The sequence below is a fragment of the Balaenoptera ricei genome, chromosome 8 (genome assembly GCF_028023285.1).
Source record: "Balaenoptera ricei isolate mBalRic1 chromosome 8, mBalRic1.hap2, whole genome shotgun sequence".
NCBI lineage: Eukaryota > Metazoa > Chordata > Mammalia > Artiodactyla > Balaenopteridae > Balaenoptera > Balaenoptera ricei.
Genome location: NC_082646.1, coordinates 14,004,520 through 14,027,704, shown reverse-complemented (window position 1 = coordinate 14,027,704; position 23,185 = coordinate 14,004,520). Strand labels below are relative to the sequence as shown.

The 23,185-nt window shown below is 44.4% G+C and overlaps 1 protein-coding gene across 6 annotated transcripts in view; it reads left to right on the top strand.

Moving 5' to 3' along the window:
• The first annotated feature begins 9,837 nt into the window (after positions 1 to 9,837).
• The window catches only part of KMT2A (lysine methyltransferase 2A), a 74,589-nt gene continuing 61,241 nt past the window's right edge, over positions 9,838 to 23,185 (top strand). For 3 of the 6 annotated variants that reach the window (XM_059930292.1, XM_059930290.1, XM_059930291.1), the window contains exon 1: positions 9,838 to 10,282. In XM_059930292.1, the coding sequence (XP_059786275.1) occupies positions 9,845 to 10,282 (438 nt within the window). In that variant the 5' untranslated portion in view covers positions 9,838 to 9,844. Of the gene's footprint in view, positions 10,283 to 12,379; positions 12,479 to 23,185 lie in introns of all 6 variants that reach the window. The other 3 variants (XM_059930289.1, XM_059930287.1, XM_059930293.1) reach the window with 2 other exon arrangements.

Here is a 23,185-nt window from a genome sequence, read left to right as displayed (position 1 = left end):
ATCTGTCCATTTCTCATCACCTCCACATTACCACCCAAGGCCAGGACACCCGCATCTCTCACCTGGACCACAGCAGTCACCTGCCAACAGATCTCCCCACCTTTACCCTTGCCTCTCTCTTATCTATTCTTATACTAGCAGCCAGAGTGATCCTTTCAAGTCTTTTATGTATTTTGTCAGTCTTCTATTCAGAACCCTCCAGTGGCTCGTCATCTCATTTTAAGTCTCTGTATGAGCTGAAGCCCCCCCTCCCCCATTGCTTGGCTCAACACATTTCTACCACTGTTCCCGCCATTGACCTGACTGCAGCCACACTGGCCTCTTTGTTGTCCCCTAAACACACTCCACCTCAGCCCATCTGCATTTGGTTTACTCTCTCACTTCCTCAGCACTCTGTTCAAATAGCCCCTTAACCCAAAGGTCTCCCCTGGCCAGCCTGCAAAAACAATTGCACCTTAGCCTCTCCCAGCTGTCTACCCTCTTCATCGTACCTACATAGCACTTGTCACCAGCTGCCTTATGACAGTCACTTATGTGTTGTCTGTTTCCCTTCACTAGACTCTGAGCACCTACAAAGTGCCCCTACCAAGAGCACCTCCCTTGGAGAAGCAGAGACAAAGATAACCGAGGAACTATTCCTGCCCTTGAGGAACCCACACTTCAGTGAGTCATACAACCTGACAAGTAATTAGAATGGAAATGCTCAAAGCTGTCTGGATGCAAGAGTCAGGCCCCAGGGAGCAGTGTGGTTTGGGGCAGCAGTTCGGGCATTCTTCCACCTGGGTAGTAGTTACAACCATGAGTTCACTCTAAGAGAATGTGAGAAACGAAAAGCACTCAGGAGGCATCACTGTCTAAGGGGTGAAGGACAGAGAAAGCAGCCAAGGAGAAGAATCAAAGAGGTGAAGAAGGGCTGGAAGAATGGAAGAAAGACAAGACAGGAGCTCGCTGAGGTTGAAGCTACTATATTGTCTTTCTAGAATATTACTACTAATCATTGCAATGAAAACATTTATTAACAGTTGGCTACTTGCCGTTACCATCCTAAGCATGTTCCTTATGTTCACACATTAAACCTCACAATGACGCAGGAAGTTAGGCACTAGTGTGGCCCCGTTTTACAGAGAGAAAATGGATTCACTTACCCAAGTGCACCCACCTACTGAGAAATAAAGATTAGAACCCAACCAGTTTGAGCTTGCACTCTTAAACACTATGTTGTTATCTTTAATACAATACTGTGCCAGCTCTATATGCGTTTTCCTATTTTATTGAGTAGCTATTAAGGTCAGGTACTGTTCTAGCCTCTGGATACAGAGCAGTGAAGTGGACCAAGTCCCTCCCTTCATGGAGTGCGTATCCTTGTGGGGGTGATTGACATGAAACAAGTCCGTAGATGCAGATACAAGTGCTATGAAGAAAAACGAAGTAGGGTAAGGTATCACGAATGACAGTGGTGGCCCCTCTGAGGAGGTGACATTGAAGTAGAGATCTGGAGGAAGTGAGAGAGTGAGCCAAGAGGATATCTGGGGGAAGAACATTCCAGGCAGAAGGAACAGCAAGTGCAGAAGCCTTAAAGTGTGAGTGTGCAGGTGTGTTCCAGGAACTGCAAGGAGGTCAAAGCAGTAGGAGCACAATGAACTAGGGAGAGAGAGGCGGGAGATAAGCTCAGAAAGATACAGAAAGGCTTCCAGGACATATTGTTAAGTGAAAAAGATTAAGGGATAAGGCATAGTAGTTTGTATGGTATAATCACATTGAGTAAAGAAGTATGTGTGTGTCTGTGTGTACATCCATATAGATAGATAGATAGATAAATATAAATGTGTTTATATTCTGAAATAATAGACAACAAACTTAATAGTGATTATCTTTTGAGGGAAGGAAGGGATATTTAGACTTTTTATATTCTTCCCTATTATTTGGAAAATTTTACCTCGCATATGTGACTTTTATAATAACCAAAAAATAGCTAAAACTCTTTTTTTAAATAAATTTATTTATTTTATTCATTTATTTTTGGCTGTGTTGGGTCTTTGTTGCTGCGTGCAGGCTTCTCTAGTTGCAGTGAGCGGGGGCTACTCTTCGTTGCAGTGCGCGGGCTTCTCATTGCGGTGGCTTCTCTTGTTGTGGAGCACAGGCTCTAGGCTCATGGGCTTCAGTAGTTGTGGTTCGCGGGCTCTAGAGTGCAGGCTCAGTAGTTATGGCACACGGGCTTAGTTGCTCCTCGGCATGTGGGCTCTTCCTGGACCAGGGCTCGAACCTGTGTCCCCTGCATTGGCAGGTGGATTCTTAACCACTGCGCCACCAGGGAAGTCCCAGCTAAAACTCTTAACCTCGTGTTAAGGGGCCCAAGCTAAAGTTCTCTTTCCCCTTATGGCTGAGCCTCTCCAAAGTTGCCTCCACTGGCTTCTTGCCCTCTCCCTGTCCTCTTGCCCTCTCCCTGTCCTCCTCAACCAAATACAGTCCGACTCCAGACTTCATGTCTCCCCTGCCACTGCACTTACAGGGCTCACCTGCGACTTCCCTGGGACTACGAGGAACACCCTTCAGTCCTTTTTGCTTCTGGAACTCTCTGCTACATTTGACATTGTTTACAGCTCCTCTGGTTGAAACTCTTTTTCCTTTGGCTTCCCTCTTGCCCCCTGTTATCTCACTGAGCATTTTTTAAAAATAATTCATTACAAAAAAATTTTTTGGCCATGCCATGTGGCACACGGGATCTTAGTTCCCCGTCCAGGGATCCCGTGCCCCCTGCAGTGGAAGCTCAGAGTCTTAACCACTGGACCCCCAGGGAAGTCCCACACTGAGCGTTCTTTCTCAGTCTCCTTCCACTGGCTACTCTTTGTTAGCCTACTAGATAGAAAGATAAGTTTCTTCTGGTTCTATCCTTGACCCATTTGCTTCTGTGTGCCACACACACTCTTTCTGTGTGGTCTCATCCCTGCCCATAGTTTCAGTGACCATCTTCATGCTTCAAGTCCCAGATCTGTATTTTTAGCCTTTTCTCCTGAGCTCTAGTCCAAGACATCCAACTGCCTATTAGACAGCTCCACCTGCAGATCTCACAGGATCTCAAGCTCCACTGTTCTGAAACTGAGCTCATCATCTCCAAGCAAAACCACCTTCCTCCTCCTGTTGTCCTTATCTTAGTCGGTGGTATTGCCATCTGCTTGATCGACTGCAGCTGGCAACCTGAGACAAGCCCCTCTTTTTCATCCCCCAGATCTAAATGGACACCAAAAGTCATTCTATCTGCTAAACACCTCTGGAATCTGTCCTCATTCCTACATCTTCACTGCCACTGCTCCCATCATCTGGACTACTGCATGTAGTAGTATTTCAGTGTCCTTCAGACATATGAGTCTGAAGGCGTGGGAAGAGGTCAGAAATATCCTCACTGCATTTTCTGCCTCTAGGCTCACCATCAGCCTGCTTCCTTATACCCAGTTGCTACAATGATGTGGCACAAATTCCCTCATGTCAATCTCTGTTTGAAATCTGTCCTTTCCCCCTAACCTTTCCAGAATAAATTCCAAACTCCTTAATATGATCTGGCCAGTCTTTTTTTTCTTTTTTGCCCTGCCACGCAGCTTGTGGGATCTTAGTTCCCTGACTAGGGATTGAACCCTGGCCCTCAGCAGTGAAAGCATGGAGTCCTAACCACTGGACCACCAGGGAATCCCCTGGCCAGTCATTTTTTGACACTTTCCCTCGTGTACCTAGTGTTCGAGCAATACTGAAGTACTCTTTGTTTTTCAAAGGCCTCTTTCCTTTTCATGTTTCTGTGGAAGTTTTGTGACATAACATCTTTGTATCTCCAGATCTAACATAATACCTGGTACAAAGTAGATGTTCAATAAATGCTAGTTGAATAAACGAAAGAACAGAAAATCAGAAAGCACAGAGGTTGAAGGTGAGAACACCAATCAGAAGACTTACTGTAGAGTACAATTTAGGGGCTTCCCTGGTGGTGCAGTGGATAAGACTCTGCTCTCCCAATGCTGGGAGCCCTGGTTCGATCCCTGGTCAGGGAACTAGATCCCAATGCATGCCACAACTAAGAGTTTGCATGCCACCACAACTAAGGAGCCCTGGAGCTGCAACTAAGGAGCCTGCCTGCCGCAATGAAGAGCCGATGCAACCAAATAAATATTTATTTCTTTTTAAATTTTTAAAAAATTTTATTTACTTTTTGGCTGTGTTGGGTCTTTGTTGCTGCGCGCGGGCTTTCTCTAGTTGCAGCGAGCGGGGGCTACTCTTCGTTGCAGTGCACGAGCTTCTCATTGCGGTGGCTTCTCTTGTTGCAGAGCACAGGCTCCAGGCGCACGGGTTTCAGTAGTTGCGGCTCGCGGGCCCTAGAGTGCGTGGGCTCAGTAGTTATGGCACACGGGCTTAGCTGCTCCGGGGCATGTGGGATCTTCCCGGACCAGGGATCGAACCTATGTCCCCTGCATTGGCAGGCGGATTCTTAACCACTGCGCCACCAGGGAAGTCCCATAACCATTAAAAAAACCAAAAAAGAGTACAATTTACAGGTAACCAGGAAGAGAGGGAAAGGAAATGCTTTCGTTCAACATTTCCTTCAAGCTTCTACAAGGTGAAGTAGTAATAATCAAATAATAATTATTCCTATCATTTTTCTCTCTTTGAGAGATATAAACTTTGATCATCGGTACAATTTCAAATGGAAACAACTTAACTGATTTTAAATAAAATGTATTTTTTAAAAACCCAGCACACGCGACTGCCTCTGACAAAATAAGACCTCCTGGGTATAAATCCCAAGGTCCAACAGTACATCTGGGAAGGGTCATTTATTCCACAAATATTAATTTAGCTGATACAGACACTGCTTGGCACAGAGGATACAAAGAAAAGCAATATACAGCTCCTGTTCTCAAGGAGCTCACGGCCCCCAAATTATCTAGTCTTTGCCTTTGGCCGGGACTACACCTAATCCTTTACAGAAAGCCAGCTGTTCATGCTGGGGTGATTATTTAAAGTCCTTTTAGTCACAGATATAGTTATACCTAATTTTTTTTTTTTTTTTTTTTATACCTAATTCTTTTGGAATGGAAACTCATGGAAGGGGCAGTAGCAAAATGCGACCATTGCTTCCTTAACGGAAGGGTGCCTTCGTAGAAGAGTAATGAACTTGGCTCTTCCTTCCCCAGAAGAAAGCAGCATCTAAGGATTCTGAACAGTCCTCTCTGTTCAGTGATGATCAAGCCTTCCTATGGTTGATCAAGCTTAAATGACTCAGCCACCATTCTTTTCTTAGTTCCAGGACTTTGGGGACTACTAATGCAATGTTTTCCACTGGGGGCCTGTTTGGAGAAAGGAAATTGCTTATTTGAGAGGGGGTATCTTCACCAATGACTAAGGAAGTGTTTCTGTCTGAATGAGAGAGAATGCACTTTACTTGGATTAGGTCATTCAGTCTTCATAATAATCCTGTGAAGTTGCTATTAATATCCTTATTTTTGCAGATTAGGAAACTGAGGCATCATGAGCCTGGGTGCCTGGTTTAAGATCACATAGTTACAATGACTGGATCTGAGTCCATGTTAGTTTCACCACAATACTGGTTTGCAACTAGAAATCTTTCCAGACAGGAGAAAAGGGAACGAACATCTAGAGGTCCCTTCAAACCAGAAGCAATTCATGAGTTTGCAGGAAGGGGCAAAATTTGAGGTGCCCTTCTTAAAAATTTCCTTACATCATTTGGAAAAAAATTTAAGTATGTGCATGTCTATTAAGTTGGCAAAAATCAAGAAGTTAAAAAATCCTTTTCGGAAGGGTGTGGAGAAAGCACGCAAACATTGCTGGTGGGAGTATGATTAGTACAATCTTTACAGGGCGGCAACTCAATCTTTACAGCGGACAACATGGCATACATTTATCAAAATTATAGGTGTACATACCTTTTGACTTAGCGAATTCCACTTCTAGAAATTTATACTGCAGATATATTTGCACATTTGCAAAGTAACATACGTTCAAGGTTGTGCACTGCAGCATTGTTTGAAATAGCAACAGTTTGGAAATAACTTAAGTGCCCACTAACAGAGAACTGGTTAAATAAAGTATGCTACATCTATTCCATGCAGCCCCAAGAATGAGGAAATGCTGTCTACTGACCAGAATGATTTCCAAGATATAGATTTCTAAGCAAGATCCAGGAAATGGGTTTGATATTCTTTCATTTGAGGAAAAACTTCTATATGTATTTGCTTGTATAGGTACACACTACTTCTGGAAGAATATACAAGAGACTGATAAACTTCGTTGCCCCTAAGAAAGGAGATAAGGTATGACTGCGGGAGGAGAGGGTAGTTAAAGTAAGAGTGGAGTGAAAACTTTATTTCTTTAAATTTTTAACCATATTAGTATATTAGGTAATCAAGAAAAATAAGCTGAATTAAAATTTAAAATAAAAAATTAAATAAAGCACATGCAGTTTAAGGTAACTTATGAGTAAGGCATAGAATGCCTTTTTTCAAAAATACGTTCACATTGCTGTTAAGTTATTACCACATCCATCCCCATAACTCTTTTCATCTTATAAATCTGAAACTCTATACCTATTAAACAATAATGCCCCATTCTCCCCTCACTCTGTCCGCTGGCAACCACCATTACACTTTCTGTCTTTACAGTTTTGACAGCTCTGAGGACCTCAGATAAGTGGAATCATACAGTATTTGTCTTTTTGTGTCTGGCTTATTTCACTTAGCATAATGTCCTCAAGAGTCATCCATGTTGTAACATATTACAGAATTTTGTTCCTTTTTTTAAGGCTGAATAATATTCTACTGTATGAGTATGCCACATTTTGGTAATCCGTTCATTGGTTGACAGACACTTGGTTTGCTTCCATGTTTTGGCTATTGTGAATAATGCTACCATGAACATGGGTATACAAATATCTCCTCAAGATCCTGCTTTCAGTTCTTTTGGGTATATACCCAGAAGTGGAACTGCTGGATCATATGGTAATTTTTTTTTTTTCCTCAAGGAACCACCATACTGTTTTCCACAATGGCTGCACCATTTTATATTCCTGCCAACTGTGCACAAAGGTTCCAATTTCTCCACATCTTCACCAACACTTGTTGTTTTCCTAATGGGAGTGAGGTGGCATAGTATGTCTTTTGGGGTTAGTTAGTATGTTAGTTGATATTGCAGCAGTATGGTTAGTTGATATTGGTGTCAGACCCCAATGAGATTTGGTCTTGCCACTTACTAGCTGTGTGACTTTGGACATTACGCCAGTTTCCCCATTGGTAAAATCAGAATTATCTCGGAGGGTTGGTGAGAATTGAATGCGCATAAAGCACTCAGGCTCACAGAAAGCACTCAAGAAATATAAGTTATTATTCTTTCCGCCTTAAAAACTCCAATAATAAACCAAATTCCAACTTGCTCTGGCTCCTTCTGGACAAGTCAGGAGGCAAAGAGACAAACTAGATGATTTTATCAAGGAGTTTTCTACTTAGAGGCTTGAGTCTGAGGACTTCACACAGTCTTCACAGACATTCTTCCTTCCTGCTGTCCCCACTCAGCCTGCAGACCTCCCACCTGTGCCCAAAGAAGAGTGCTTGAAAGGAAGAGGTTACTCAGAACCCAGCCGGTTTATGTTTTCTCAGGGGTGGAGGTCGGGAAGAAATCCTGTTGACACAGTTTTGTAAAGCCTGTCACTCAGTCAGTCCCCTGCCTATTACCTCTGCAGACCGTTATGCATATTAAAGAAGGGGGGGCGGCAAATACAAAAGAAAAATAAGCGAGAGTGAGTGAGAGAGGGAACAAATCAGGATGCTTGAGGGAATCCACGTGGTCGCCAATCTGTAACTGATCAGAGCAGCGACACTGAAGCAAAACCCCCAGCGCCTAACGCTAAATATACTGCAATGGAGAAACCGTCCACAATGGGGTGTCTATGTCCTTAGCAGAGTCCTGGGGCTGCCGTTTAAGAGACTCTCCCCGTACTCCCACCCTTTTTGCACCTAGTAAACCACGCGATGTAACAACGGAATCTGGCTCTGTGTGTGCGCTGTGGGAGTGTGCGCTTTGCAAACCATCTGGGCTCCATCCTGCGCGGTTGGAACCACGATCGATCCAGGACGAGTTGGGGGAGTTGGCGCTTGCCTGTGTCTCCTTCCTCTCCCTGCTCCTCTCTAGCCCCCACCCCATCGTTCGCTCTGCACAAACGTTTCGCGGGTGGAGGGACGTAGGTTTTCAGCACCAGGAGGCCGTGGACCTTCTCTGGAGGCTGCAGTGCACCCTCCAGAGGGCCAGAGCTGATTGCAACCTGCTCACCACGACCCTCCCCCTCCTCCCCAAATTCGCTGCCCCAGGCTGTTTTATTACAGGCGGGGCGCTGTACCGGTGCGGGAGTCCAGGAAGGCTGCGTGACCTTCCAGCGAACTCCACCTCGGCCGGGGGTGGGAGGGATGGAGGCTGCCCCGGGGCCTGCTGGCTGTGTATCGATCCCCCAGCCTCAGCCAACACAAGTTCTCCCGGTACAAACCCCTCCCTCCCTTCTGTGCCTTCCCAGCCTTGCAGGCTTCTAACGCCTAGCTTGTGGCGCCCTCCTCTCTTTCCCGCAATAAAGTGAACCGAGTGGGTATGCATCCCCCGCCCTAACCCTCCCCTTCCCCCTCCCCCCTCTGCCTACTAACCCCGCGCACAGAGCTCGCCGCCGGCGGGCCCCTTCCACACAGTGTATCATAATGCCCAACGCTCTTCTCCTCCCCCTCTCTTAATCAGAAACGTGGTCGCAAGCCACCCGCCCCCCCGCGTGCATACATTAGGGTCTGCTTTGCATGCAGCGGCAGGCAGAGAACTGAGGAAGAAGGGGCGGGGGCGCTTTTGCCCGCCTCTTCCCTCCAGGCCCCGTTAGCCACCCAGTTTCAGCTTCGTTGTAACGCCGCCTCGTTAGCGGAGCACGCCGCGGCCCCAGTGCCCGGGCTGGAGAAACACAACCCAACTCTCTGCAGAAGGGCACCAAAGCCAGAGGTTCCTCAGCCCTGAGCGCACAGTAGGGCGAGGAGGTGGCGAGAGGCCGACCACTCGGTGTGTGCATTTTGGAGAGAGCTCCAGCCTGAAAATGGGAGGGGCTCTTTTTTATTATTATTATTTTTTAAAGCGCATTCATTGAGGGCCTTTCTATTTTGCATATAGTAAACCGGGCAACAATTCCGTCTTGCCTGTATCACAATAAGGGCTCTTTTATTCTAGAAGCGTTAAATCCGGGCTAACCCCTCTCGTATCCGTGCCTCGAGGCGGAGAAGGCGCACTCATCCCCGGCCCGGCAGCCGCGTTAGACTGGAAGCTGCTCTCCCGGGCGGTTCGATTCCCAGCGCATCCCGGGAACGTGTGTAATCGGCCTCTCGGCTCTCGAGGCTGCAGGCGGCCGGCCTCCCTCCGCCTCCATCCTCTCCGTAGTCCTCGCCCCTCCCCCTCTCCCCGGAACCCGCGCTCCGCGTCGGGCTCCTGGGCTTCCTTCCCCCCCTCCTTTTCCCGAGTAATGCCGCTCCCGGAGGGCGGGGCACGCAGTTATCCAGGTTGCGGGGCGGGCGGGCGGGCGGCAGCCTGCGGCCCGGGCCTCGGGATGGCGTAGCCGCCGCCCGGCGTCGGCAGCGCGGGCCCGAGCCCGCTATACAGCTTGCTGGGCCGGCTGGCGCGGCCCGGCCCTCGGCATAGCGGCCGCGGGGTGCAGGCGGCCGGGCGGCGCCGAGCGGGCCAGGCAGGTTCCGGGGCCCGCGGCCCCCCCCCTCCGCCTCCCCGCCCCCCTGTGTTGTCGCCTCTCCCTCTCGCTGCTTCACTTCACGGGGCGAACATGGCGCACAGCTGTCGGTGGCGCTTCCCCGCCCGACCCGGGACCACCGGGGGCGGCGGCGGCGGGGGGCGCCGGGGCCTAGGGGGCGCCCCGCGGCAACGCGTCCCGGCCCTGCTGCTTCCCCCCGGGCCCCTGGTCGGCGGCGGCGGCCCCGGGGCGCCCCCCTCCCCCCCGGCTGTGGCGGCCGCGGCGGCGGCGGCGGCGGCGGGAAGCGGCGGGGTTGGGGTTCCAGGGGGAGCGGCCGCCGCCTCAGCAGCCTCCTCGTCGTCCGCCTCGTCTTCGTCTTCGTCATCGTCCTCAGCCTCCTCTGGGCCGGCCCTGCTCCGGGTGGGCCCGGGCTTCGACGCGGCGCTGCAGGTCTCGGCCGCCATCGGCACCAACCTGCGCCGGTTCCGGGCCGTGTTTGGGGAGAGCGGCGGGGGAGGCGGCAGCGGAGAGGTAAGGGGGCGAGGAACCCCCAGGTCCGGGGTCTCGACCCTCTGCGGAGCCCCCTCCCCTCCCCCATCCGGGATTGTGGAGCATCCCAATTCGGGGACCATCCTGGGGTCCCTGACCCGGGGCAGATGGCCCTCCCATCTCGGGACCCCCATCCAGGGGTGCAGACCCCCAGGCGTCCCCACCCCGGGGTTCGGACCCATCTGGCCGAGGGCGTTTGACCCCCACCCTCCTTCCCCTGACCCTTCCCCACATCCCCTGGCACAGACCCCTCGCCCGGGTTTCCCATCCCGGGACTGAACCCCTCCTCCCTTTCACAGATTACCTCATCCGAGCGAGATTCCTCCCTCCCTCCCTCCTAGAGACTTGATCCCGCCACATCCCCGCCTCCCTCTCTGGGCAGATGTTTTACTCCTGGGGCAGTTTTCCTCTTGGGCATCTCTCGGGGGATGGCCTCATCCAAAGCCACGTTCTTCTCCCACCCTTGGGGACCGATGTCCCTTCTAGCACCTTGCTTTCGAAAACCTGATGAACCCTCGCTCCGTCCCCGGGCCAGGTCCCTACACTACCAGCCACTCCCCCTTCCTTCACCTCCACCCGCACCCCCCCTACCCCCAGCGGAGAGGTCCTCCCGTCATCCCGCCCTTCCCCACCAGGAAAAAGCTACTTTCCTCTCCACCTTGCCTCCCTTCGCCTTCTTTCCCTCTGAAGATAACGGCGATCTCCTCCTACAGCAGTCTGTTTCCCCCATTTTACAGAGCTGCAGTTTCTAGCCTATTGGTAGCAGGGGATTACTGTACCTTCACTCCACCCTTTCCCTCCTTTAGAATGAAGGATTAGTGGCATCTTCGAGGGGAAAATTGTCCACTGTCCCCTAGGCTCAGAGAAGAGCAGCTTTCCACCATTCCCCCTGGAGAGGAGGCAGGTTTTCCCTCCAGCTCTGGGGAAGGGGGCCCCCGTGAGGGGCGGTGTTTGTGGGGTACTTGGGCAGCATCCTCCCAGGGGAAGCAGCTGCTCTCCTACCCCACCCACTGCGCCTGAGAGCACGCAGTCTTCAAACCTAGCTCCCTCCCGCCCTTCTCCTTTTCTCCGTCATTTCATTATTGATCCACCTTTTCCTAGGCCAATCCTGGGGCTTGGAAGGGGTGGGGGAAGCAGGGTTGGGGTGAGGAGAGTAGATAAGGGACAGTTTTACTGTAGTGCGGTGGTGGTGGCTGCTTCTGGTTGAAAGAAAGAGGGTTATGAAGAGCTTATGAAGCAAAGTTATTCCTTAGAAGGAGTTAGCGTTCTCTCTCTGATTTGTTTGAGGGGGACCCAAGGTGGATGAAGGATCTCCAGCTTTGCCCCTTCCACATTTAGTACTGGGGCGAGAATGGGGATGCTTTGATAGGCATTATTCAGCCCCCTTCAGCCAAAAGGAAAGTTGCCCTGGGAAGGGAAGTTGAGTTCAGGTTCAGCCTGTGGCGTTGCGCATTTGTTTTCCATTGGATGCAGAAGGGGGAGTTTGAATCGTAGGGGAAGGGGGAGAATGGGATGGGGGATGCCAGGAGGAAGAGCAGCTGCTAGGGGCTGAAGCGGAGGGGGGTAGGGGGTTGCTGCTTTGGAGTGCTCTTGATTGAAACAGAAAGGGAAAGATAACAACCAGCCGTTTCCTGCGTGCTCTGCCGTTGGTGCACACAAAATATCCTGGGCAAACCCCTCGTCCCCTATTGTGCCCCGCACCCCTTTAGATCTACAGAAAGATCCTGGGCAGAAGGGGAGGGAGGAGATCCCAGGGACCCTGGCCCCTCCTTTCAAGGAGCTGGCATTTTTTAGTTGTTAGTCTTCCTGCCTCCTTTTTTAAATCGTTTCTAAGGCATCCTGATCAGGAGACTGACAACAACCCGCCTTCTGACAGAGCAAGGAGGACATGATGGGGGCGTGTTCCTTGCGATGTAGCTAGCTGCAGCGTCCCTTTTCCCTGCCTCTCTCTGCTCTCTCTCCACCTCCTTTTCCCAGCCTTCAGAAGGCAGCTGCAGTCAGCAGGGTTGTTTGAGACTATTTATTGGTTGCTGTAGATTATTATTTTTTTTTTGAAAGGCCAATTCTGTATTTTTTAAGCTAACAACACAGATCCCATGTAGTTGGAGAACCAAAGGCCTCATACATGACAAAAAGACTGAACCGTTCAGGTTACTTGCATGGAGTTGGTGCTTAAATGTGAGTTGATTTTGCTTTTTTAAAAGATACAGCAGCAAAAAAAAAAAAAAAAAAAAAAATAGACTTACTGACATTTCATTTACCTGCTTGTTTTCAAAATTGAGACTTGCCTGGTTATATGTAGAATTTTAGCCCCATGTATATTTGAGTATAATAAGAAAGTCTCTATTAGGAGAAGTTAGTCTATTTTTAAGGGGATCCTGAGAAGCATTTTCTTCTTGTTTAGCATGCTTATTTATTTTATACTGAAGGACCAAGTGTTCACATTCCAAATGTTATCACATATTCAAAAGCAAAGTTTTATGCTGACAGCTTCCAATCATAGCTTTTCAAGAGACTGGTTAGAAAGAGAGCCACCTGGATTCAGGGACCTAATGTCTGGGCACCAGAATATTTTATCTGTTGGTCTTTGACAAATCACCTTTAAAGTTTTAATCAGGTGCTAACATTTTCTTATCCACTGGCATTATTTTGCTTAGCAGTAGTATGTAGTGTAAAGCCTGTCAAGGAAATGCAGTAATTTCAAATAAGATCATATTAATACTTATTTTCTTTAAAACTTTTGCCTGAACAGTAGTTGCTACTTCATTATGAGGAAAGTGGTTGACTCCTTACATTAAACTTCAGTATTTTTTCTGAATTAGGCTTGAATGAGCTGTTGTTCCATTGATAAGCCTTTTATGTGGTAGTTTGAGTTAATCTAGGATGGGTTAATGGTATGCATTCATGAGTGCTAACCCATGGTATGGCTTAGTACTAAACCATGGTGATTATATCCTTTGACCTGGTTGTTTTCAACGTGGAAAGCAAGCATTTTGTTACAGAGTGTTACAAATCAATGATAAAGTTCCAACAAGGAGGTTTAGGGTTCCCACAGGCTGCCATAGAGTTCTAAAGATTGTTTCTGAGAAGTTGCTCACAGATCTGTATCAAGGCTTGTCTGGATTCATGAAGACATGGTTTGTGATCCAAAAGGATTCTAGCCTCTTTAAATTCTGGTTTGCTTTAAGTGAATAATGACTATAACTTCTCCATAACGAAACGTAAGTTAATACTTATTGAACTACTAAGTTAAGGTGGTTGAAAGGTGACAAACCTTCCAGATCAGTTCCGTTTAAACTCCTTTAGCTGTAGAAGATTTGTCCTTTACTGCCACAGGTTCTGAACTTCCCTCGGGATTGATATCTCTCTGAGTAACAACTACATGTAAGAGTTCTTCATGACCAAGGTCTGTCAGATGGGATTATTTTAAAAAATACATAGGTGTTGCTGATCTCCTGTTTGGGCTTTGTGTGTGACAATTATGAAGTAGAATTAGAGTTTTATTTGACTGAGCACTGTGAGAAATCACAGAGGTCTGCTTTTTCGCCTTCCCTTTCCCCTGCATGGTGTCAGGGTCCCACTTTTCTGAGGATTGTCTCAGGTGGTATATATGTGACTCTACTTTGCCATCTAATTAAACATAGTACAGCATCCTCTCTGTTGACTAGAATTTGGGCTGTTTTAATATGAACCCCAGAAATGGTCTATTTATCAGCAAGTAATCTTTGTTTATTACTTTCATAATCCAGTTACCATTCCTACCACCTCACAAAATGTTAAAAGCAGAATTGCCACCCTGATCATAACATGGCAAACTTTGATTAGATATAAATGGAAACCGAATCACAACATTGGTATGTATTTGTCTGTATTTGAAATGGCAGTTTAGTTCGGGTGGACTAAGGTGGGCTCTTGGGTTGGGCTTAGAAAAGATGGTGGTCCTGGAGTGGGAGAGTGTTTGTGATTTTTTTTTTTTTTTTTGATGTTTGTTGGGCATATGTGCCAAGAGTGGGAGTTGCTCCTTCATTGCCTTCACAGCTAATCCTGAGCTGGGCAGAAGGAAAGTGAAGCAGAGAACACAAGTGGATTAGAAGAAGCCCCTCCGCGTGGAAGTCGATGGACATGGGCTCTCCTCGCACTCATCTCTGTCACTCGCCACTCTGGACAATTTCACTTTTAACTTGAAATTTCCGATCAGTAAAATGAAAAGGTTGGGCTAAACGTCAGCTCAGGAATCTTTTCTGCTCCAGTATTCTGATCCCTCTCTGTTATATTAATTATTTGCTCAGGTCAGAACTTCTTATTCTGAATTTATTTAAAAAGTCAGAGTCAATGAGCCTGTTTGGTAATTTTTTTTTTTTTTCTTTTTTTTTTTTTTGGCTGCATTGGGTCTTTGTTGCTGTGCGCGGGCTTTCTCTAGTTGTGGCGAACGGGGGCTACTGTTTGTTGCGGTGCGCAGCCTTCTCATTGTGGTGGCTTCTCTTCTTGTGGAGCACGGGCTCTAGGTGCGGCGCGGGCTTCAGTAGTTGTGGCATGCGAGCTCAGTAGTTGTGGCTGGCGGGCTCTGGAGTGCAGGATCAGTAGTTGTGGCGCACAGGCTTAGTTGCTCCACGGCATGTGGGGTCTTCCCGGACCAGGGATGGAACCCGTGTCCCCTGCATTGGCAGGCGGATGGATTCTCAACCACTGTGCCCACCAGGGAAGCCCTGTTTGGTAATTTTTAATATCAGAGTGTACATTTGCCATTAAACTGCCATTATTATTGGGAAGAGAAATTTGAACTTGGTGGGAAAGTTTTCATTGTATGGACAAAATGTGAGGATTTTATGGAAAAAGTTCTTTGCTGAAGTTGACCAATTTCATTTATAAGAAAAGTGAAGATAAAATTTTAAGTATAACGCATTATCTGGTGTTGAGAGGCCCTCTTGTTTGGCTAAATTTGTTTTCATGTTTTCAATACTGTAGATTCCTGACTCTCCAAAAGGGAAGTTATTTTCAGTCTAGGTAGTATATTCCTTTAGGTATGTGAGCTTTTAAATGAAAAAAATCCAATACGCTAATGTATTTATAAATCCAAAGTGATGGTACCTACATTGCAGGGAGTAGTTGTTAATATGCTCTAAAACATACTTTGGTTTGTACTGAGCATCACAAATGCAGTCTTTAGAACTTTTCTTCATCTTTCACTGAAAGGCATATCACTTGTCCCCATCTTTACCTTCTGTCTAATTATCTTAAGGCACATGCTCTCGTAGGAGATCATCGTTCACAAAATAGTGATTGATCTTTTGATTGGAAGTTGAGAAGAGAAAATAGTCCCATCTTGACTCCCCTCCCATCTCTACTCACCTGGGAGCTGGCCTTCCCTAGAGCAGCTGTGCAGGCTTAATACCCATTGCCTTCCTTGCCCTGTGGCTAGGGGGGGTGGCAACACTGTTTCGCTTGCTCTGAGGCATAACAGACTGCAGTGCCTCTCTCTCCTTTGGAGACTCACTGTTTTAATTGTAGGTCTCCTAATTAAGATCTCTTTGTGCCTGCCCACATTCCACTAGTGTTGGCACAGAACTTCAGCTTCCTTCTAGCACTTAACTGAAGGCCTTCAATCCGGCCTTTTGTGAATATCTTGTCTCTTTCCATTCTTCCTCTGCCAAGGTGGAGAGCCCAGTGGCATAGACCTATGAGAAAGGGGGAAGCTTTGTGACTATCACTACTTTGGGAGGAATTTATTCTAGGATTGCTGGTATGGGACCTTCTTTTGTTTGCATATGTTATTTTCAGGAATTAAGAAAAGTTAAATTACTAATGAGTCTGACATGAGGTAACTACATTTTAGTCAGATTCTTAACCCTATAGGCACTAGTAGGAAGAAGGAAGCTAAAGAGTTTACTATAAAGTGTTTGGGTCTTATCTAGATTGATTTAAAGCTTGATAAATAAAAGCTTATGGAGTAAATCACAGACTTGGGGGTTTTGTGGTTGCAAAGTCAATCAAATGAAATTACTGATTGTTCCTAAATTGTATCAGATTTTAAAGCATAGAGTTAACTTTGATATTTGAATTAACTTTTTTGATTAGAAAAGACTGCAGGAGGATCTAGAAATTATTGAGTTAATTAAGAATACTCTTGTAGCCTCCAGTATTTCTTGAGAAGATCAGGAATTGGCTAGGTTTCTAGAGCAGTTTCAGAATAAGGGAAAGTAATTTTTCTGGAAGATGTAGTTTCACTCTAGTTCCCATTATGTTAGTGCGCAAAATACAGCATGTCCTTTAACGGATCTATATGTGCCATGCTAGAGGAAATGCAGTCTTTATTAAGAAGAAGGAATCTTGAATCCTTCACCTGGACCCAGATGGTTTCATTGATCACATCAATATGAGGCGGACAAAGGGCTACTTTTTTGTTGTTGTTATTGTCATTTCCTTGGTTGTGAAGAAGGCCTGAAAGAAGGAAGTTTATGGCATGCATGAAATAAAGCTGGAGGCCTGTGCTCTTATACCTGAGTGGGTGGTTTTATGGCCTAATTCTCTAATTGCTGGCGTTTATGACAGTGTGGATGCAACTGGCCCTATGGCTGAGGTGGATTATGTTGGGAATAGGGAGAGAAAAGGGGTCCTTTTGTTAGCCTTTTCATTTTCCCCTTCAATAAGTTCTCTGAGAAAGCCCTGAGGAAATACAGAGACACTTGGACTGAGGGAATGGCATCCCATAAAATGGTTCTTTATGTTTTTAAAAAGGACGAGCTGCTTTTCTTGATCTATCCAAAGAAATCCATACCACCACTGTTAAATATTTCAGTGAGCTTTGTACCTTGTCAGGTTACACACCAGGGGAAGCCAGCCAGGAGGCTGGAGGTGCTGCTAGGCGTTTGCTTTTAAAGACTAAGACATTTGAAAGAAGAATGTTGTTGTGTGACTTGTAGTTGCTTTGGATGATATAAATCCCCTTGTAGGATTCGTATGAAACTTCTTAGAGGCCAAACTTGGTTTAACTTTTTAGATGTTGAATACAACTATTCGAATGAGTTTTAGTTTTAAGGAAACAGTTAAAGATATAAATGTAAGAGTTAGTTGGCAGTTTTCTGTGCTGTGTATGAAAATTCCCCTTTCTTTGAAATGAGTAGTTGTTTTTCTATTTGACAAATAGACTGAAGGGATTTCCCCAGCTGTTTTACCTTTAATTATCGCTTCAGCAATGCCTTGTGGGGCACCAGTGGGTAGGATCTAGTCAACTGCCATTTACTTCTGGAGTTGGAGTTTTTTCCATATATTTTATCTGTTTTCTTGCATTTCTGTGTTTTGGGTTTGGTTGGAATGTTTGGGTGTAGATGTTTTGATGTCTCTCATCAGTAAGAGCTATGAACCTTTCTAACATTCGAATTGTTTTAGAGAGATCCAACCCTTATGGTCCACGCTTTGCTGAAGCATCATTGTTTCATTCTCATTTTACAGCATCAGAGTAATTGTGGCTTTCTGTCTTGAATTAGGGGAGTAATATTACTTGTGAGGAGTGTTTTTGGAGAAATTTTTTTTCACTAAGCTCTCCTTTGTACCATCTCAGTTCTAAAAACTGGGGAGTAGTTAATCACACGTATCTGTAATAAATATCTACACCTAAAGGAATAACTATTTATACATGCTTGTATTCAACTTCTGTCCATCCATGAGTATTGACTGATTTTTAGATCAAACACAAGCATACAATATTGTCCCTAGATTATTGCCTTTAATTATAAGCAGTAAAACCACGTGGATAACATCTCTTTAAGCTTAGTTAATGAGGAAATCCTTTTGTAATCTCTCCAGCAAGGATTTTTTATTTGTACATATATAAATACCTTTACAAAGGAAGGACAGAATCTCATTATGTAATCTGTAATAGTGTGAGATAGTACAGCACAGTAATTAAGAGCTATTAAGACCATGGGCTCTGGGCTCAGTCTGCCTGGGTTCAAATCTTGGCTCCATTATTTATTAGCTGAATGACCTTGAAAAACTTTCTTAACCTCTCTATGCTTCAGTTTCTTCATTTGTAAATCAGTGGTAATTCTGCTTCGTAAGATTATTGTGAGGCTTAATTGAAATTATGCATGCAAAGTACTTAGCACTTTGCCTGGTACAGAGGAATCCCTAATTATTATTAGGACTCAGATTGAAAGGACAGGAGTGCTTAATCTTTTTTTTTTTTTTTCCCCACCGAGGTAACAGGTTTTTTTTACTTGGAGGTATACATATATATGTGTACACATATATAGCTATTCGAGTGCTATAATCTTGACTTTAGAATGTTCTTGATTTTGGTATGGGTGTCAAGTTCATCAGTAAGCTAGGTGGAACCAAACTGAAGCCAGTCACACATCTTGGTAACAGTGGATACTGTTGGTTTCCAGCTAGAATGTAATTAGTGATAAGGCACAAAAGGGAGTAAAAAGAACAGGACAGTAAATAGGCGGGTAGGTAACCAAGGAAGGCAGTGCCTTCATGAGTTGCATAACTGTCAAGCCAAGGCAGCTATATTGGGGTTGCTACCCTTGGTCCCTGTAACTAGTGTTCCTTATCTTTTTGAGTATGAGTACTTGGTGATTTCCTAAAACAACTCCGAGGTTCTTCAGGGTTCTTGGCCCCCAAGTTCAGATTCATTAGTCTGTACTTGGTAACTATTTGACATTTGTTCTCAAGTTTTAGCTTAGGGAGAGTAAGTGTTGGTCTGTGGAGATCAATGCAGCTAACCATTTAATTACAGAAGAAATGCTAAGTTGTAGGTTGGAACTTAACTTGAGAAATAAAAATAACCACAAATAGAATAGTCAAAAACAAGTTAAACTTTACCTAGTAGAGGATAGTATGCTTAAGGAGGAAAAATATAGTTCTGTTTTATCTCACTTAAAAAAAAAAAGGTTTGCTGAAATACTTAATACACTGTCTTTTACAGATGAAGAAACCAAGGTACAGACACGTTAAATAGATTTCCTTAAGTCATATGGCTAGTAAGTGGCAGAGCTAGAATTCAAATCCAAATCTGTAACTATTTGAAGGTTTGTTCATGCTCTCTGCACTGTGGTACCTTCAGTCCCTTTCTCTTCTCACCCCATCCAATAAATTTCTGAGGCTTGTCTGTGATACTATTGTATTGTTTCTTTAATCTGTCCCTGTTTTTCTGTTTTTACCATCCTACTTTAAATTTCCATTACCTTTGCATGGATTAAAACCGTAAGCTCCTAACCGGTCTCTCTGCCTTCCTTTTCACTGTATAGTGGTGCCAGTGGTTTTCTTAAATACAGATCTGATTCTGTCACTTTATTCCTAAAACCCTTTGACTACTCACTGAATGTAAAATAAGATTTAAAATTCCCAGCCCTTTATAATCTAGCTGGCCTACATTTCTACATTTTGAACATTATCTCCTGAACACACATTTTCACTTAAAGTGCTTCAACCATATTGAACTACCAGTCTATTAGATGTTCTCCACAGCCTGTGTGTACCTGCCTTTATACCTTTGCTAATGCCTTTCCTTTGCCTTAAAATGTTTCCCATCTCGACCTTCCTCTGACTTATTCATCTTTCATGGCTCAGTTCAGATCCCCAGATCCCAACTCTTCCATGAAGCTTTCAAGATACCACTACTAGCTTAAATTCAACTCCTTTCCTGTTTTCTTACTGTACTTTATACCTACCCTTAAAGAATTTACTCCAGAATACTTTATGTTGTAAATACTCTTGATTGTGTCGGTCTTTCCCCCATTAGGTTATGATTTCCTTAAGACACAGACCATTTCTGAGTCATCATTTATGTTTTTTATTGTTTACAGTGGCGACTTTTCATATAGAAGGTGATCAGTGAATGTTTGTTGAACTGAAAATTTGGTATACATACAACTTCTAGGAACACTTTGCAAGGACATATCGCATAAGCTATTATGTTGTTCAAGACTATTAGCAGGATAATTTTGAGTAATTTTTAAAAATAGTAAGCTAACTTAAGTACAGCAGAGGAAAGTCTTAAGAGCCATCAGAGGACATTTTTGTAAAAGTACTGATTGGGGCTTTAAAAGTGATGTTGAGTGTTATAAAGCAGAAACTAACGCACCATTGTAAAGCAATTATACTCCAATAAAGATGTTTAAAAAAAAAAAAAGTGATGTTGAGGAATCCTGATGGGATGGCATCATCTTTTATATAGATAATGCTGGCACTGATCACCCGCTTACTTGAGTGTTGTTTCCACTTCTAGGTTCCTCAACTTAGAGGGGATGAGGATACCTTGGAGAGGTTTCTGAGGAGACTCAAAAGTTGATTATATGATTGGAAGTCAGTCCTATGAGGAAGGGTTGGGAGAATGAAAAGTTAAGAGGCAACTTAATAACTCTTCGAAAAACATGAATGGATCCATTATTAGGAATGGTAACCAGCTGTTTTCCAGATCTACTGATGCTAAAATAAAAGAAAAATAGGTTTAAATTGAAGCAAAGGGTAGTTGTGTAAGGAACTTGTTGCTAATGATGGTTTTCATTATAGTGATGGCGAAAAGATTACCGAAATAATTTTATGATCTTCTCTGGAGGTGAATTTTAAAGGACAGGAGTCCTGCCTATGTATGTGTAAAATGACTTCTCAAGCTACCTTCTCATTCTCTGAATCAATAAGTATATTTCTATTTAGATCCTAGAGGGCATGGATCATGTTTTATACTTTTTAATATTCCCCAAGGGGTCCTAGTCTCACTGGCTCCCTAAGAAGTATTTGAATTGTCAATTTATGGCAACAATTAACTTTCAGTAGTAAGCTCCAAAGAAATGTCTTTATGAAATGATTTTATAGTGGTTTTATAGGAGAATAAAAACTTAGTAAATGGAGCTAAGAGGGAAACCTTAAACATCAAGAGAAACCAGGGAAAGTAGTAGGTGTGGTCTCAATATAGGAAACAAATAAGTATTTATAGCTTTTATGTCCATTTTCAGTTGTAGTCTAAAGAGCTGTGCTTCAGAATATCCCTTGTTAAGGGTATCACTGCTTGTGGATGCATTATAACAAGTGCTTTGTAAATCCTTTCCAGTCTAATAAGTTGGCTTCATGTGAATGAGGATTATAAAGGCCTCTGACCCTTGGCTTTTGAGGCCATGAGGAGGGCTTACATTACTTAGAATGAAACCTTTTTAGATATGTTGGGTTGCAAAAAGCATTTCCGGTACAGTCAGAATGAAAACTGTGAATTGGGATTATTCATATAGATTACCAAAAGTCTGGGCAGAGCTGATATTAACACCGGCTCATTCTCCTACTAGCTCTTGGTTCCAAAACCTTGAGTGGGTTATTGAAGCTTTAGGACTTTGGAATTTAGTACTGGAATTGTGTATAATTTCCTTCTTGTAGGTAAATGGATACTAGGCTTATTTAAGGTTATTTGGCCTTAAATATTAAAAATATAATGAATATTTTCTAAGTTTCATATAGCAAATGCTGTCTACTGTTAACCAGACCATCTCATAAAATGACTGGAGTTCAAAGGTGAAGCTGGATTGTTGCAGGGATTCTGCAAGTGGTGGCAAAGTGAAGGGCGGCTTGATTCCCTAATTGTAAAATTGGTGTCATTTGAGAAACTGGGAATTGGAAATATAAGGGAGTCATACTTTTCCTGTAACTTTTTTTTTTTTTAATTTTTTAAATTTTATTTATTTATTTTTGGCTGCATTGGGTCTTTGTTGCTGTGCGCGGGCTTTCTCTAGTTGCGGTGAGCGGGGGCTACTCTTCGTTGCAGTGTAGCGGGCTTCTCCTTGCAGTGGCTTCTATTGTTGCAGAGCACGGGCTCTAGAGCGCAGGCTCAGTAGTTGTGGCGCACAGGCTTAGCTGCTCCGCGGCATGTGGGATCTTCCCGGACCAGGGCTCGAGCCCGTGTCCCCTGCATTGGCAGGTGGATTCTTAACCACTGTGCCACCAGGGAAGCCCCTTTTCCCGTAACTTTTAATTGCTAATCATACAGGTATAAATTCAGAAAGCAAAAGATTATAAACAGCAAAGAATAATTCTCATGATTCTTTATTCTACTTGAGAGATTCCAGTGTTAGACTAATAAAATACCAGGGACTTTTTTTTTAAGTAAGTTAATGCCACATAATGTGTGCTTCTCAGAATGTGATGATGAACTTCCAAATATGATGTAGTAGTCAGAAGAGTCAGTTGGTTTTTTAAGCTAGTAAGAACACAAAACTTCCCAACTCATATATTGAACATTAATTCCTCAAAAATGTTAGGTCAAAATTGTGTTTGCTGACTTAGTAGCTTTGTTGTTTTGCCAAAGGGAATGTTTACTTTTGTCACGTAACTTCACTTTGCTCCTTCAGAAAACTGGCTTTTTGGAGAGATAATTCTTTTTACCTTTAGAGGAAAGAAAGTTGTGAATTTCTCAATGTTACTTTAGTTGCTGTTGATCATTCGACAGCCCAGAAGGAAAGATGCAACCTGACTTTTGCAGCAAGATCAGAACAAGCTGGAAGAAAAAAATACAAATTTTATAGTAGAAACTTGTAGTTGAGTGAACATATAGCTCAAAATGAAGTTAACTGCTGAAAGTTGGCATATGGAGGACCAAAACCTCTTGTAATAAAAAGAATCATCTCTGAAAACAATGTTGGTGTTTGTTTAATTTTTCCAGCCTATTCAAGTGGATCTAGGCATTTTGTGGTACTTTCCTGTTAAACAGAGAAGAATAAACCCTGTCATTGTGCTGATTAATTTAATTTCTACAGTATATCAGTTAAGTGGGCTTATTTCTTCTGCTTCAGCAAGTAGATAAACCAGTTCAGACTTGGAACCTAGGAGTTTGGAAGTCCTGATTTTTGTTTTTTTGTTTGTTTGTTTTTTAAGGTCCTGTGAAGTAATTTGGGGCAT